Genomic DNA, 13,433 nt, shown 5'->3' with positions numbered 1-13,433 from the left:
CTCTCTGCCTACTTGTGATCTGTCTTCAAATAAATAAAATCTTAAAAAAAAAAAAAAAAGCAGCTGCTTGTTAGGGACCCAGCTCCTCAGGCTCCCTCGTCTGCAGCTACTATGATTCCAAGTGGGGGCCGGGGAGCAGGGAGCTGGCAGTGGCAGGCCCTCCCCCCCTCCAAGGTACCCACCAGCCTGGAAGCCCTGCAGTTGCACGGCTTGGGGTCCTCACCCCCAGCTCAGCCCACCTACCGGCTGCGAGGTGGGAGGCGGTGAGCTTAGAAATGGACCACAGCTGGCAGGCCAGGCCAAACCCCTCCTCACGTGCAGCAGGTGAGGCCTGGCCAGATGTGATGTGTAAAGACCACAGGCACGGCGGGAAGAAATGAGACAGACACATCCCCACCCTAGGGGCCAGGCCTTAGCTTCGGAATGTGACAATTTATTTGGGGGGGGGGGGCAAAAGAGGCTTTTCACTCCCCCTTCCTGGCATTGATACAACATTGAAGAGCAGCAGGAACTAAACGTACAAGACGAGAGTAATCGGCACAAACCCCCCTCCCCCGGCCCAGAAACAACCGAATCCGGAACAGAACCAAAGCCCACACCCAAAACACGCCGTCTTCTCCACCTGCAGGCTCCAGGAGCGGGAGCGAGCAGGTGGCCTGGGGGACCCACCCCCACGTGGGGGTGAGGGGCGACATCTCCATTTCTGGTCTCCTGCCGCCCGCTCAGTCCCTCTTGTGCACCACTGGAGGCAAAGTTTAGCCAGCTGGCAGCTGGATGGTTGAACCACAGACAAAGGCAACAACACTTCATTTTTAAAATGAGAAAGAGAAAGAAAGAGATGGCGCCCCTCCCCCAATATAGAGCTATATACGTATATTTTATATATATAGAATTCATTCGTGCACAATTCATTTAAATGAGCTTTTCAAAAATTAAAAAAAATTATAAGATACATTTTTTTAGGCCTTTGTTTTTTTAAATTAAAACGAACAAAAAGTGTCCATCTGCACTCCTCCCAAGAAGGGGGGCAGGCCCCAGAACCCTTCGTTCCTTCTACCTTGCTTGGCCTGTTGCAAGGGGTCCCCTGTTAGACCACCAACCCCATTTGCCTAGCTGAAGCTCTGCATACAGTAGGCACTCACTCAGTGTTGGAGCAGGGTATCAACTCCTTCGAGGAGGGGCAGGGGGACCCCATAGGCATGGGGCGTGGGGTCCTCAGTCCCCACTCAGCCTGGCCCCGTACTCTGGCATCTTGGTGACTGCCAGCAAGATGCGAGTCAGGCTGGGGAGACCCTCTCCTGGAGTGTTAGCCCCTAAATTCCTTTTTGAATCTGAGAGGAGATGCAGACCGAAAAAACCGAAAACCTTTAAACACTTTCCTTTTCTTTTTAAAAGTGATTCCTTAAACCATACAAGCCCCCAGAGAGGCTGCCTTGGACTAGTGCATGGGAGCCCGGAAGCGGAACTGACCCTACGGGGCTCCGCTGTCCGGCGTGGGCCAAGTGCAAAAACAAAATAAAAGCGAAAAAACCCCAAAACCCCAAAAACCCAACCCAACCCAACCAACCAATAAAACCCCAGAAGGTGGGAATGGTGGTGTGTCCACTTGGGTCCCCATGGAGGCTGAAAGGGCTGTTCATGGCCCAGCACCCCCCACCTAACAGGTTCCTCCTCTGGGTTGACCCCTCAACCAGGGCTGCCTGGGAAGGGTGGGCAGTGGGGGGCGGGGGGGGTGGACCTGCCAGCTCTGCAGCGGCCTCAACATCCCAGGCTCCCTCCTTTGAATGGGCTTTTCCCAAAACACCAGAGCAGCTGGGCTCTTCACCCCAGCGAAGCAGCTTTGCCTCCCAGAACCCCAGTTTCCTGGTCTTTTCAATGGGGGTAACCCCTCCCACTGTGCCCACCTCACACTGAGGTTGGACCTCAATCATCCCTTCTTTTCAACAGAAGGATGGGGCTCGTTTTGCCCCGGACCCCTTTGCAGGGCAAGAACAAGGGGGCTGTGGGAGGTTAGAGGCCCCAGTGCCAGAGCCACTGACCGGCACTGAATCCTCAGCACCCGTCTGGACACCAGCAGTGCTTTATGAAGAGGACTTGGACCCAATATGCCCATTTCACAGAAGGGCACACTGAGGGTCAGAGAGGGGAATAAGACAGGGAGGTGTCCCAACTTCCCATCTCAAACTGGAGACACCAAACCTCCTTGTTTCCTATGACATGTGGGTGGGGAAGGGGTGGCATTAAGGGGAGATGACCGATGCCCCAACCAACACAGAATATAGCAGGATATCAGGCTTTGGGGGGGGGGGTATTTCACTTATAAAAATAAAGCAAACCAGAATGCAACTTCTGCTTGGTAATTAGGCAAACGGAAAAGCAGCAAGGGGAGAGGAAGGGCCGGTAGGAGGCTGATTCGTGCAAGAGTGTGTGGGGGGTGGGGCGGTTAGGATCCCCGCTCAGAGCCGCCCTGGGAGAGAGGTAAGGAGGGCCTCACTTGCTCTTGACCCTGTGCCCACCTCAAAGCAGTGCGCATGCGTGCCTCTGGGTGTGCTGACACGGAATGGGGCCACATGGCTGAGGGTCAGGGGCAGCAGCCCACCTGTGCAAAGAGAAGGGGCAGGCCTTCCCCTCTCCCCATGGTTACCCCCAATCCCTTAGGGTCACCACCTAAAATTCTCCCAGAAGCTACAGCTTCTTCTCCCTGAAGCTCGTATTCCCCACGTGGTCAGGGAAGCTCAGGGCTGTTGTGGTCTTTGGGGTGATGGGGTGGGAGGGACCAGATGACCCGACAAGCTGGCAAACAAATGACAGAGAGCAAGACACCCAACTGCATCTAGTCACCGGCCTTCCTGGACAAAGTCACCAAGGACACAACAGTGGGACTCCTGCTCACCCCCCCTCTCCAGCCTTCCCCTCAGATCTCAGCTCCCTTCGCTGGGCGCCTGCAGGGCTGGCTAGTTCCCTTGGGACCAGCAGTCATCCTTCCCTTTGAAGGAGGGTAGGTGTGGGGTCTGGGCCCAGGACAGGAGGGAGGTTGCCCCCTGCCTCAGGCCGAGGGGAGAGAGCAAGCAGTGGGCCAAACCCCAAGGACCCGCCCGCTAGGCCTAGGCCCTCCGTCCCATTCCTAACACCGCCACCTCACCTGTGCAATCACTGCAGTACGAATTTTCTTTAAATATCTCTTTCTCTCCCCTCCCCCGCTCCCACCCTGACCCCATAGGAATCCCACAATATTTTTTTCTATTTCTTTTTTCTTTTTTCCTCTTTTTTTGTTTTTTGTTTTTTTGCAAAACTAATTCTTTCACTTTCCTGTCATAAAATCACCTCTGAAAACACAACTTCTTTACAAAAAAAGTCACGAATGACACGGACTCTCAGGAAAACACATTTCTATGGTCTCTGGAAAACACCTGTAACTGACACCCAGGCAGTCACTCACCTGGGGTGAGGGGTCACGGGGGTGGGGGGTGGGGACATCCCCTCGAAGGACAGAGGAGAAATACCAGCCCTTATTTGGGGGGAAGCCAATTGGCACTTGGACGGCCACAGAGCCAACACAAAGGGCAGGGTGGGGAGGGTCGAGGAGTGCCAGCCCCCCAAACCCTGGGAGGGCCCTTGTCCTACATCGGGGGGGGGGGGGGGGGGGGGGGGGGGCAGGGAGAGTTGGAAGAACAAGTCCTCCCACACTCCGGACAAAGGCATCTGCTCCCGAACGGGATTCCCTTTCTGCCTCCTCCTACCTTTGCCATCACGCGCCTCAGTTGGGCCACTGCTCGCTGCACACGCCAGGAAGTTCCCTCGAGCCAGGAGCAGGGCTGCGCCACCCAGGCCAGACTGAGACGTGGGGCCAGCCCAGCAGGTGGCCACCCCGAGTGTCCCGGAGCCCAGGTCCCACATACCCTCTCTCTCCTGGAGAGCACATGCCCCTCTTTGGTCACCCCCTTTGGCCTGCCTGCCCTCCACCAATGGCACAGACCCTTCCGACCCCGGGCTCCAGAGCCTCCTACTGGTGCCAGCAGGTGGTGCTGTGAGAAGAGTTTCAGCGGTCAGACGCAAGGCGGTGGGGGGGGGGGGGCGGGGGCGGGGCGGCAGGAGGGCCTGGGACATCCCCACCCCCTCACCCGGAGTGGTTTCCAGGGCAGAAACCTCTCCACCTCAGTCCCCACCGTGCCATGTCTGCAGCAAAGGCCTGGCTGGTTGAGCGGACCCTCTAGAAGAGGAGGGTGTGGGGGGGAGTGCACCCCAGCACATTTGGGCTGGGGGGGAATGGGCCTGGGGGCTCCACAGCAAACTCCTTGGCCCTGCGCAAGGTCTGGGCAAGGAAAGGTCGGGCCTTCGACAATCACATTCTGAGCAACCCTCAAGGGAGCCGCCTGGAAAGCCCTGGGCCCAGTGCACATCCAGGTACGTGCGCAAACACGCCGTGGGGCGGCAGGGACGCCCGCCAGCTGGAAGTTTCCACGGCAGATTCTTGTAGCACCTTTGGTTGAGAACTGAAGGGCCCTTTAGCTACTGGGAGGCCCAGGCAGGGTGAGGTCCCTGCCGACCCCTCCCACCCCTGAGATGGGGAGGAGGAAGGAGCCAGGCGGGTGGAGCCTAAGGGGACCTGCTCAGGTCAGGTCCAGCAGTGGGCAGGAAGACCCAGGCCTCTGGCCCTGCTCTCGCCACCCTCACTGACCTCTGACTGGGCTTTGCCATCCCTGGCCCTCCTACCCAGGTCTGGAGGGGAAGGGACAGCGCCCCCACTGGGGAGGGGGTCTCCTAGGGGCCCCACAGCTGCCGGGTTAGCACCGAGAAATTCAGATGCTGTGCGTGAGAGCTGAAAGCAAGCTGGGGAGACAGAGCAGGATGCGGAGCAGGCAGCTGAACCCCAGGTTAGGGGGCTCCCTGGGAGCTACCCAGCAGGCCTCACTGGGCCCCAAGGACCAAGAAGGACTTCCAAGTGCCCTCACCCCACCCCAGCCCTAACGCGTTCCGGGACTGCTGCTCCCACTGGGCTCGTGGGAGGGGGGTGCTCCAACTGCCCAGCCCCATCCCGGAGGGGCAACACTGAGCCATTTGAAACAAGCAAAGCACAGGCAGAGGTGTCTGAGGGCAGGGATGGGGGCAGGAGCAAGAGGATGACTTTGGGCAGGAGGGCCCCCCCAAGCCCCCCTCCTTGGTGGAGCCCCCCTCACTTGCTCACCCCACCGCTGCCACCACCCCCAGTGGCACCTGCTACTCCAGTAGCCACCTTCTCGAAATCCTCAGGGTTGCAGAATTCCTTGATAGTGACTGTCAGAAGGTTGCTGGTGACATCGGTGACAACCACATTGGAGCAGGGTGACATCTCAGGGCGCCAGTCCCCAGCCTCAGGCTCGGAGGCAGCACTGGCAGGCTCGGGGGCCGCGGGCAGCGCCGGGCTGGTGGCAGCAGGGACGTCGGGAAGCACCCGCTTGCTGGTGGCCGCGGCCTCAGGAGGGATGGACAGGTCAAGCACTTCAGGCTCCCGCCAGTCGGGAGCAGTGGGGCTCACGGTCTCAGGGAGCAGCTTGGGGGGCACATCGTGGGGGTCGGACGAGGACTGCGGCGCTGGCGAGGGGCAGCTGGAGGAGCTGGAGCTGCGGGCATCAAAGGGGGCCGCGGGGGCAGCCAGGAGCAGCCCTGGGCTGGGAGGGGCCGCAGGGTCAGCCTTTCCTGCCAGCGGGGGAGGCGGAGGGCCGGGCGGGGGCTTATTGTAAAGCGCGAAGGGGCCGAACTTCATGTGGCGGATCTGGGTGCGTAGGATGCTCTCGCTGAACTTCTTGCTCTTGCCGATGACCCGGTTCCTCGAAGGGACCTTGGGGCGAGCGAGTGCTCCAGCCCCCTGCCCAGGGCCCCCGCCGCCACCCGTACCCTTGTCGATGACCTTCAGATTGAGGATGATGCGGTTACGCTTGGGCTCCCGAGGCTTCACCTTGCGGTTGATGATGCGCACCGTCTCGGAGAAAGGCGAGATAGGGGGGCGCAGGCCGGGACTGCCACCCTGGGGGTCAGGGCGGGGCAAGGGGCGGCGGGACATGCGGTGGCAGCGGCGGATGTCCTTCTTGAGCCGGTGCACAGCTGCGCTGGAGTGCAGCTTGGGCGAGGAGGCGCTGACGCCCGGCTTGACAGAGAAGTGCACATCGCTGATGCGGAGGGCCTCAGCCTGGGCCCGCGCCTGCGTGCGGGGAGGTGGCGGGCGGTGAGCAGGGGCGGGGCTTCCTGCTGACCTCCCCTGGGCGTGTCCCCCTCTCCCCCCCCCCCCCCCCCCCCCCCCCCCCCGCCACCCGGTGCCTGCCACCCCCAAGTCCGATCTCATTAAACCATCCTGAGAGGCCGTCAGAGAACCCGCGGGTCCCCCAACCCTGTCTTAAGAGACAAAATGAAAGGGACTCAGGTGAAGCAAAGTGCACGTCTGAGGGCCCCGTCAACCCTTGTCCAAGCGGGACTCTAAGTCTAGCTACTTTTGAAGACCTGTGTCCCTGGGACAGATGGATGGGCAGCTGCGCTGGCTGACACAGGAGTGAAGGCAACCAGGCCACTGCCTGGGAAGAACTCGGCTCTGTGAAGGATCCCAGCCTCGGCGGGCACCCCCAGATTCTTGGTGCCAGAAGGAAGAGGGAGGCCCCTCCCCACTCCACCCCACACCCCAGGGCCACTGACCTACTTGCAGGGTCCCAAAGGCTCTGTCTACACTCTGCTTCTGGACAGGCTGCACCTCCAGCTTGGACCTGCGTCCCGGGCTGATTGTCCCCTCTGGGACCACCTCTTGGCCCTCTCAGCCCCTCCTGTACCCTCGCAGCCCCTCCTATTTCCCCTCTTGGGTCTGATACACGTCTGCCTGCCCAGGATCTGGCTCAAGGTCCGAGGCTGAGCAAATCAGGGCCAACAGATTCCAAAGCCAACACCTCAAGCCTAGGTTGGAATCTACCCCACTGAGACAAGAATCTAGTGCCAGGACAGGCTGGGTGGTGGTGTTGGCGGGGGATGGGGGGGGCAGGATGGTTGAGCAGGCCTGCTGGCAGCCAGGGAACCTTCTCTGGCTCCTGGGCTCAGCTGTACTCCCAAGTGTGAAATCTGTAAACCCCCACCACTGAGTTCAGGGCAGGGGACTCACAGGGTCCTATAAACTGCCGCCCCCCTCCCCCCCCGCGGCCAGCCCGTCCTTCACTAACAAAGTACTAGAGTCACAAGACAGCTCCGACTCCCAACACACAGCCTCTCCCCCAGGGGCTGCCCTCCCTGGAGAAGACAAGGGGAAGACAGTGAGGATGTTGGGGGACTCAGTGTAACAAAAAATGGATGGGGCCTGGAGGAGCACAGCTTAGAGGCACAGGCCTGTCCCGGAGGTGGTGCTAAGACCAACAGGGAAGGCACAGAGTCCAGTGGGGAGAAGATGCAGTGGTCAAGGGACTAAAAGCAATGGCTGATCAGTCACACTTCCTGGGTTCTGGTGGGGGACACTCGCTAGGCAGTATCTGCCTCAATCCAGGTGGGAGACAGTGGTGGCCGAGGGGGAGGACACACTCCCACGGTCCATCTGTGAGCTCCCCAAGAGTGAGATCTGCTCTGGGGTCTCTCCACCACCTCCCCCACAGCACTAGACGCTTAACTGGTCCCTGTAAGGTAGCCTGCGTGCGCCTCAGACAAAACTAGGTTGTATCTGACCACAGGTCCCCGAAGCGCTGTTTGCAGACTTATTTGCTGAATTAGCAAGGTCTATAAAAGGTGGGAAAAACATTTTTTATGCTATGTGGCCCTCCTGGCCTCGCTTGGAGGGGGTCTCCTGGGGCTGCTTGGCCAATAATGCCTTTGAGCACTAGGTGGCAGCACCTGTGATCCAGCGTGTCCCACACCGGCAATGCCCCCCCTCCTGGGCACCAGCCAGTAGAGCCAGGCCAAGGCTCCCTCACATCCCTTCTCAGACAAAGGCAGGAGGGGGCCAGCCTCAACTTGGCATGGCAAGCAAGGTTCATCCCCAAGGAAGCTTGGGGGAATCTCCACTCTTTCTAACCCCTGCTCCCCCACCCCCGGAGGGGTTAGCGTTCACGCCATCCACAGGCTGCCTGAGCTCTCAGACCTCTGTCCTCCTGGCTCTGCCCAAGCCCAGGGCTGATGGTTCCGGAGACGAGGCAAAAGTGGGCAAACCTCACACCTGGGATGACACTCTGGCTTGGTGGGCCATCACCTACGGTCAGATAATACATGCTACCTGCTCTGCCCAGCGTTTGGCACAAAGCCCATACTCAACAAATACCAGATTTCTCGCTCCACAGAGGTGGGGGGGGGGGGAGGACAGGGGATTGATGAGTGATAATCTTTTACTAATACATGGTTTCCAAACCTTTTATGAGGAACATGCCTCACTTTATAGCTTCTAAATATATATATATATATATATATATATATATATATATATATATATTTAAAGACTGGTTTACCCTTTCTCTTCCTCTTTCCTCCCAGGCTGAGAATCTGTGAAGGTAGGACCTGGGTCTGCCTGTGAATTAAAAAGGCCAACCGCAGCCACTGTGTTTGCTGCACTCTGATGGGGTGAGAGGCACGGTTCTGAGGGGTTGGCCTGTATGTACCATAGACCACAGCACAGAAGTTTAGAGATCTGGACCCGGCCGCTGACTCTCTGTGACCGTGGACCAGTGCCACAACCTCCCTGGCCTTCGTTTTCCTAGGTGTAAAATGGGGCTAAGTCACAACCTACCTCACGGGCTCCCGTCTGCCTTCAGAACAGCTCGGGGCAGTAAAGTAAAGGCTGAGTATCATTTGTTTACTAAACACACCCCCTCTCAGCGACCCACAGAGCCATGGGCCAAACTGGTCTCCATCACCCCTTGCCAACATCCACATCACTCTCAGGTCCACTCAGCTGCCTCTCCACCCCCTCCCCGACCACCTCTGCGGCCTTCATCATCTCCTCAGTGTCCACCTTGTCCCCTCCACCGGATGTGTGTACTCTCTGAGGGACAGGGGGAGGAAAAGGAGCCAGAATGAAGGCAGGAAGCTGGGTGGTGGGCCCTCGAGTTAAGTCACCTCTCCCCTCTGGGCCTTGATATTTTTATCTGGGTAATGGGACTAATACTCCTTCATAGGGTTGTTGAGAGGATTAAAGGAGATAATCCAGGTGAGGATTTAGTGCCCTGTTAGAATCAAGGGGGGGGGGGCATTTCGTGAATCCAAGCTCACGGTCATTACTCACTTGACCGCTAGAGGGCGCTCCAGCTGCGCTGAGAGGCTGTCACACAGCCCTCCCGCCCTCCAGCTGCTCCGCCCCATCCCTCCTCCTCTAAGAAGCATCAAGGGTTAAGGGCGCTCCTCCATGGATCCCCTAATGTGTGTCGGTTGGGAACAGGAGTCATGGAAATAGGTCATTCTGGAAACCAAAGGTTCTTTCATGTCTGCTTTAAGTTCAAACCCTTAGCCAGGCATAGACCTTTTGGGGTGGGGGTGAGGCTGGAGAGGCCCACCCCACCTTCATGGGGCTTTGGGCCTTTTGCAAGAACTGGAGATGCTGAGGCTGTGCCTTCTGCACAGTCTCTTTCCTGCAGAGTTCTCCCTGCCCTTCCGGTGCCGATCACCTGAGTCACAGGCTGTCCGGGTGGGAAGGGGTCCCAAGGCAATGTTAGCACTATTGGGCCGACTATGGTGTCCCACGGAGGCCCGCCTGCAGTCTTGCCCATCTCCTAGGCTCATCTCACCTTAGCTCTCCGACTCTGACCTTTCTCACTAAGAAAAATCAAACAATCCCCCCAAAAGCCCTAAGATGGCTTCCTCTGGGGCTAGGTCTCCCTCCCTTGCCAAGGCTAATGTGCTATGCTCCCACTCCCCCCAGGCCCCATCCTCATTAGAACCTCCAGAGACAGCAAGAGGGGGGCGGAAAGCGTTGTGGGGGGGGGGGGCAGTGGCCCGGCCCAGGTGACAAACTCAAAGTAAAGTGATCTAAGGTCAAATTCAAGTTGCATTCCCCAGCGAGGAGGCGAGGCACACAGAACAAATCCTAAGACAGAGAAGGAAGCTGAGGGTAGGGAGGCAAGTGGCCCCCAAAGGCTTCTCCGGTTCCCAGCCCTGAGGGAAACTACATTTACTCTCCCCACGGATCCTAATTCCAGGCAGAGCCCTATCAGCTCAAGGCTGGGGGAGATGAGGGTTCGCCTCACCTGATTTGTAACCTCCCTGCTACCGGCTCAGGTAGACAGCCCCCACCTGCCTCACCCACCCCCATTCTGGAGCCCCGCTGGCCTGCCCCAACCCTGGTTTCTTCAGCGAGGATTATCCTCTTCCCTCACTCCCCACTCCCAGGCCCCTCTTGCTAAAGCTGGAGCTGGCCAGGGCCGGCTGCCAGGGGTTCGGTCTGGGGCTCACAACCACCCCCTGCCCAGCTGGGGCCCCTCTGCAAAGGTCCGCCTGCCCGGGCAGCCGAGGATCTGTCCCTCCCTTGCAGGCCCCGTGCTGCGCCAGGGCTAGGGGCCCGAGAGGGGGCTGCTGGGGCTGGGCCAGGTTACCTTCAGGAGGAAAGTTTTGGGTTTGGGTCCCCTCTTCTTGGGCCCATACAGCTCACGCTCCCTCTCCCTGCGGCCGAGAAACGCCAAAGGTTAAAAAGAGCCCCTTCGCGGGCCCCACTCCGCGCTGCCCTCCCCGGCTCTCCCGCGTCCCCGCGCGGCGCCCCAGCCGAGCCTTAACCCCGCCGCCCCTGCCAGCTCCGCAAACTCACTTCTGCTCGAAGGCTGCAATGAGCCGCGAGTCCAGGATGTTCTCCTCAGGCTCCCAAGTGCTGTACCTGCCGAGTCACACATGCACAAAATAAAAATGAAAACCTAAGAGGCAGAGGCACATGCGAGGCAGCAAACGTGCACACTTACCCCCCCACCCCCCACCACCGAAGGAAAAAAAAAAGGCCCTGGCTGTCCGCTGTCTCCCCTCCCCCCTCGCGCCTGGACCCCAGTGGCACTTACTTGATGGCCCATCCCTTCCATTTCACCAGGTACTCGATGCGTCCCTGAAAAACAGAGAAAAAAAAGGGGGGGGGAGTGGGGGTGGGGAGGATGCGGGGACGCGAGGAGGCGGCGGCGCGGGGGTGGGCGAGAGAGCCCTGGTTAGCGGGACCACTTGGCCCCGACGGGCCGCGGACCCGGACACCGGCTGCGGGGCAAGGCGTCCCGCCTCGGGAGGCGGCTCACCTTTCGGATCCGCCGTTTGATGATGGATTCGGCCGCGAAGACCCGCTCGCCCACTGCAGACAGCTCCATCTTGCTCAGCGGCACCCACAGCCCATAATACTCCCAGCTCCCGCGGCCGGTGCTGCACCGCTCGCGCACGCGCCGCAGCGCACAGGCCCCGGCGGGCGGGCGCGCGGCGGGGCGCGCGCTCGTGTTCCAGCTGCGGGCCGTCACGTGACCCCTCGGGGCCGGCGCGCCGTTGCCAGGACCTCCCCCTCCCCCGGGGCGGTTGCTAGGGAAAGTGAGCGCTCCCGGGGCGGGGGTGCGCGCTGACTCTTAAAGGGGCCTCGCCTGGCGGCGGGAGTCTGGGCCCGGAACCCGGGGGATGTTTGGCTTGCGGGAGGCCTGGTCGGCGCAGTGCAGTCTACCAAACGCTTTCTTACTCCCTCTCCATCTTCCCGGCCCCCGATAGCTGACAACTTCTGCCTCCTTTTAACACCTCTCCCTTGCAAGTCTCCGTAGGCCCCAGCAGGGGAAGGGCGATGGAGTCTCCGCAGCTGCCGCGCATCCTCCCAGTAGAAGTTTGCAAACAGTTAAATATGATACAGCAGAAATGCATTTGCTGTTGCCTTGCCAGGCCCTGCGGGAATTTCTTTAAAACATTGCCCTCCCCCTCCCCAATCCATTATTTATGTATTCGTGGGAGTGTGGTTTTGTAACCAGTTAAGATGAATTAAAACAAAAACTCCACCGCAGGAAGAGGGGTGGGGGCGGTGACTTGGGGTGGAGGAAGGCCGGGAGGATCCAGTGTGTCTGTTCTTCGGCCGGGGTCTTGGGCGGCACCTGCCTTCACCCTGGAGGCGGGGTGAAGATCGCAGCCAGGACTATGTGGCGGCGAGGGGAGGGACAGAGAGGCTGTGGGGTGAGACGGGTTTCTGGCACCCCAGATCAGGCCCGAGTGGGTCATCCTTGGGTCATTTGGCAGAAACCACCCACAGGACCTTGTCTATATGTTTTCTGATTCCCAGGCCCCCTGGCCTCGGCGCTCTTCGGCTGCGTGCAGCTCCTTCGGTGGGTCCGCCATTGCTCCCGGGGAGACCAGACCCCAGCTTCCTATTTTAGGAGAGACCAGGAGACCTGGCTGTCGCGGAATGGACAGGAAATAGCCCTGTCACACAATACGCTCCATTTATTTTCCTTTCAATGATTTAAAGTTTATTTTTAATTACACCAGTGGCCTTGTTTTTTGTAAATTAAAAAAAAAAACCAAACCTGACTGTCCATAATCTCCATCAAACCGTTGTTAATATCTTCACGAATCCTCTCCCAGCCTCTGTTCTACTTCTATACAAACCCACGTCTATATGCATATGTATACATTATTGTACATAGTATACATATTGATTTCTTTTTAACAAGATGGGTTCTTATGAATCACACTGTTTGGAATCTGCTTTTCTCCCTTCATGATATAAAGCAAACCTCTCTTGGTGTCAGTTGGAAATTTTGCCACCATTTGCGTGGCTGTGGTGGGGCTGAGGTGGAGGTGGAGAGGAATGGGGATGGGAGGGTCAGGATCATCTCCTGATTTCACCACTTGCTTATTAGAAAGGAGGATTTTTACATTTCTGTATCGTAATACCAATTCTTGTGGTTTCAGATCAGTCGCATCAAAATTTCTGCTTCTCCTCCCTGTATCTATGCAGATTTGTTTAATTATTATCTTGGGAGAAATCCCCCTCACCTTCCTTAAAATCAACATGCTCTTGAAAAATAGATATTTGCTGGCCAGCCCAAAGGGGGCTTTGGTCTAAGAATACAGCTGCCTTCCTGGGGTTGATCGGGATGCTCGGAAGATGAGCTATGTGGATATGAGTGTGTGTGTGAGTGTGTGTTAAGACTGAGAGAGACAGGCAGCCAGATAAAGTGAGTAAACATGAAATCGGTTTGTTAGTTCACTCAGCGGCTTTTGTGACCCTTTTTAAGATTGTGTTCAGCCACCTAAACAAAGCTGCCCCAGGCTTGAGGAGCTCTTATATGAGAGGCACCTGCCACATAGTGTGACTAGTGCTGCAATAAACACACAGTACTTTCCTACAGCTGCTGTAACAAATTACCACATACTTAATAGCTTTAAGTAGCACAGACTTATTATCTTACAGTTCTGGAGGTCAGAAGTCCCAAATCAGTGTCACGGAGCTAGGATCAAGATATCCCTAGGGCTGGTTCCTTCTGGAGGCTCTAGAAGAGAATCCATTCCTT

At 58.1% G+C, this 13,433-nt stretch overlaps 1 protein-coding gene across 1 annotated transcript; it reads right to left on the bottom strand.

Moving 5' to 3' along the window:
• Window positions 1–412: 412 nt before the first annotated feature.
• Window positions 413–11,357, bottom strand: CBX6 (chromobox 6). Its single transcript, XM_059401991.1, has 5 exons — window positions 11,193–11,357; window positions 10,968–11,011; window positions 10,727–10,792; window positions 10,518–10,584; window positions 413–6,178 (listed from the first exon to the last, which is right to left on the bottom strand). Exons 1-5 carry the CDS (start codon window positions 11,259–11,261, stop codon window positions 5,174–5,176), a joined length of 1,251 nt encoding a protein of 416 aa, XP_059257974.1. The 5' UTR covers window positions 11,262–11,357; the 3' UTR covers window positions 413–5,173.
• Window positions 11,358–13,433: the final 2,076 nt, after the last annotated feature.

Source organism: Mustela nigripes, chromosome 6, assembly GCF_022355385.1.
Source record: "Mustela nigripes isolate SB6536 chromosome 6, MUSNIG.SB6536, whole genome shotgun sequence".
NCBI lineage: Eukaryota > Metazoa > Chordata > Mammalia > Carnivora > Mustelidae > Mustela > Mustela nigripes.
The sequence above is the reverse complement of the archived record's forward strand: the minus strand, read 5'-3'. Positions and strand labels throughout refer to the sequence as shown.

Coding starts and splice junctions, on each gene's coding strand:
- CBX6 (XM_059401991.1), bottom strand. CDS start 11,261: ATGGAGCTGTCTGCAGTGGGCGAGCGGGTCTTCGCGGCCGAATCCATC. Junction 10,793..10,967: donor TGGAAGGGATGGGCCATCAA/GTAAGTGCCACT, acceptor GTGACTCGGCAG/GTACAGCACTTGGGAGCCTG. Junction 10,585..10,726: donor ATTGCAGCCTTCGAGCAGAA/GTGAGTTTGCGG, acceptor TCTCGGCCGCAG/GGAGAGGGAGCGTGAGCTGT.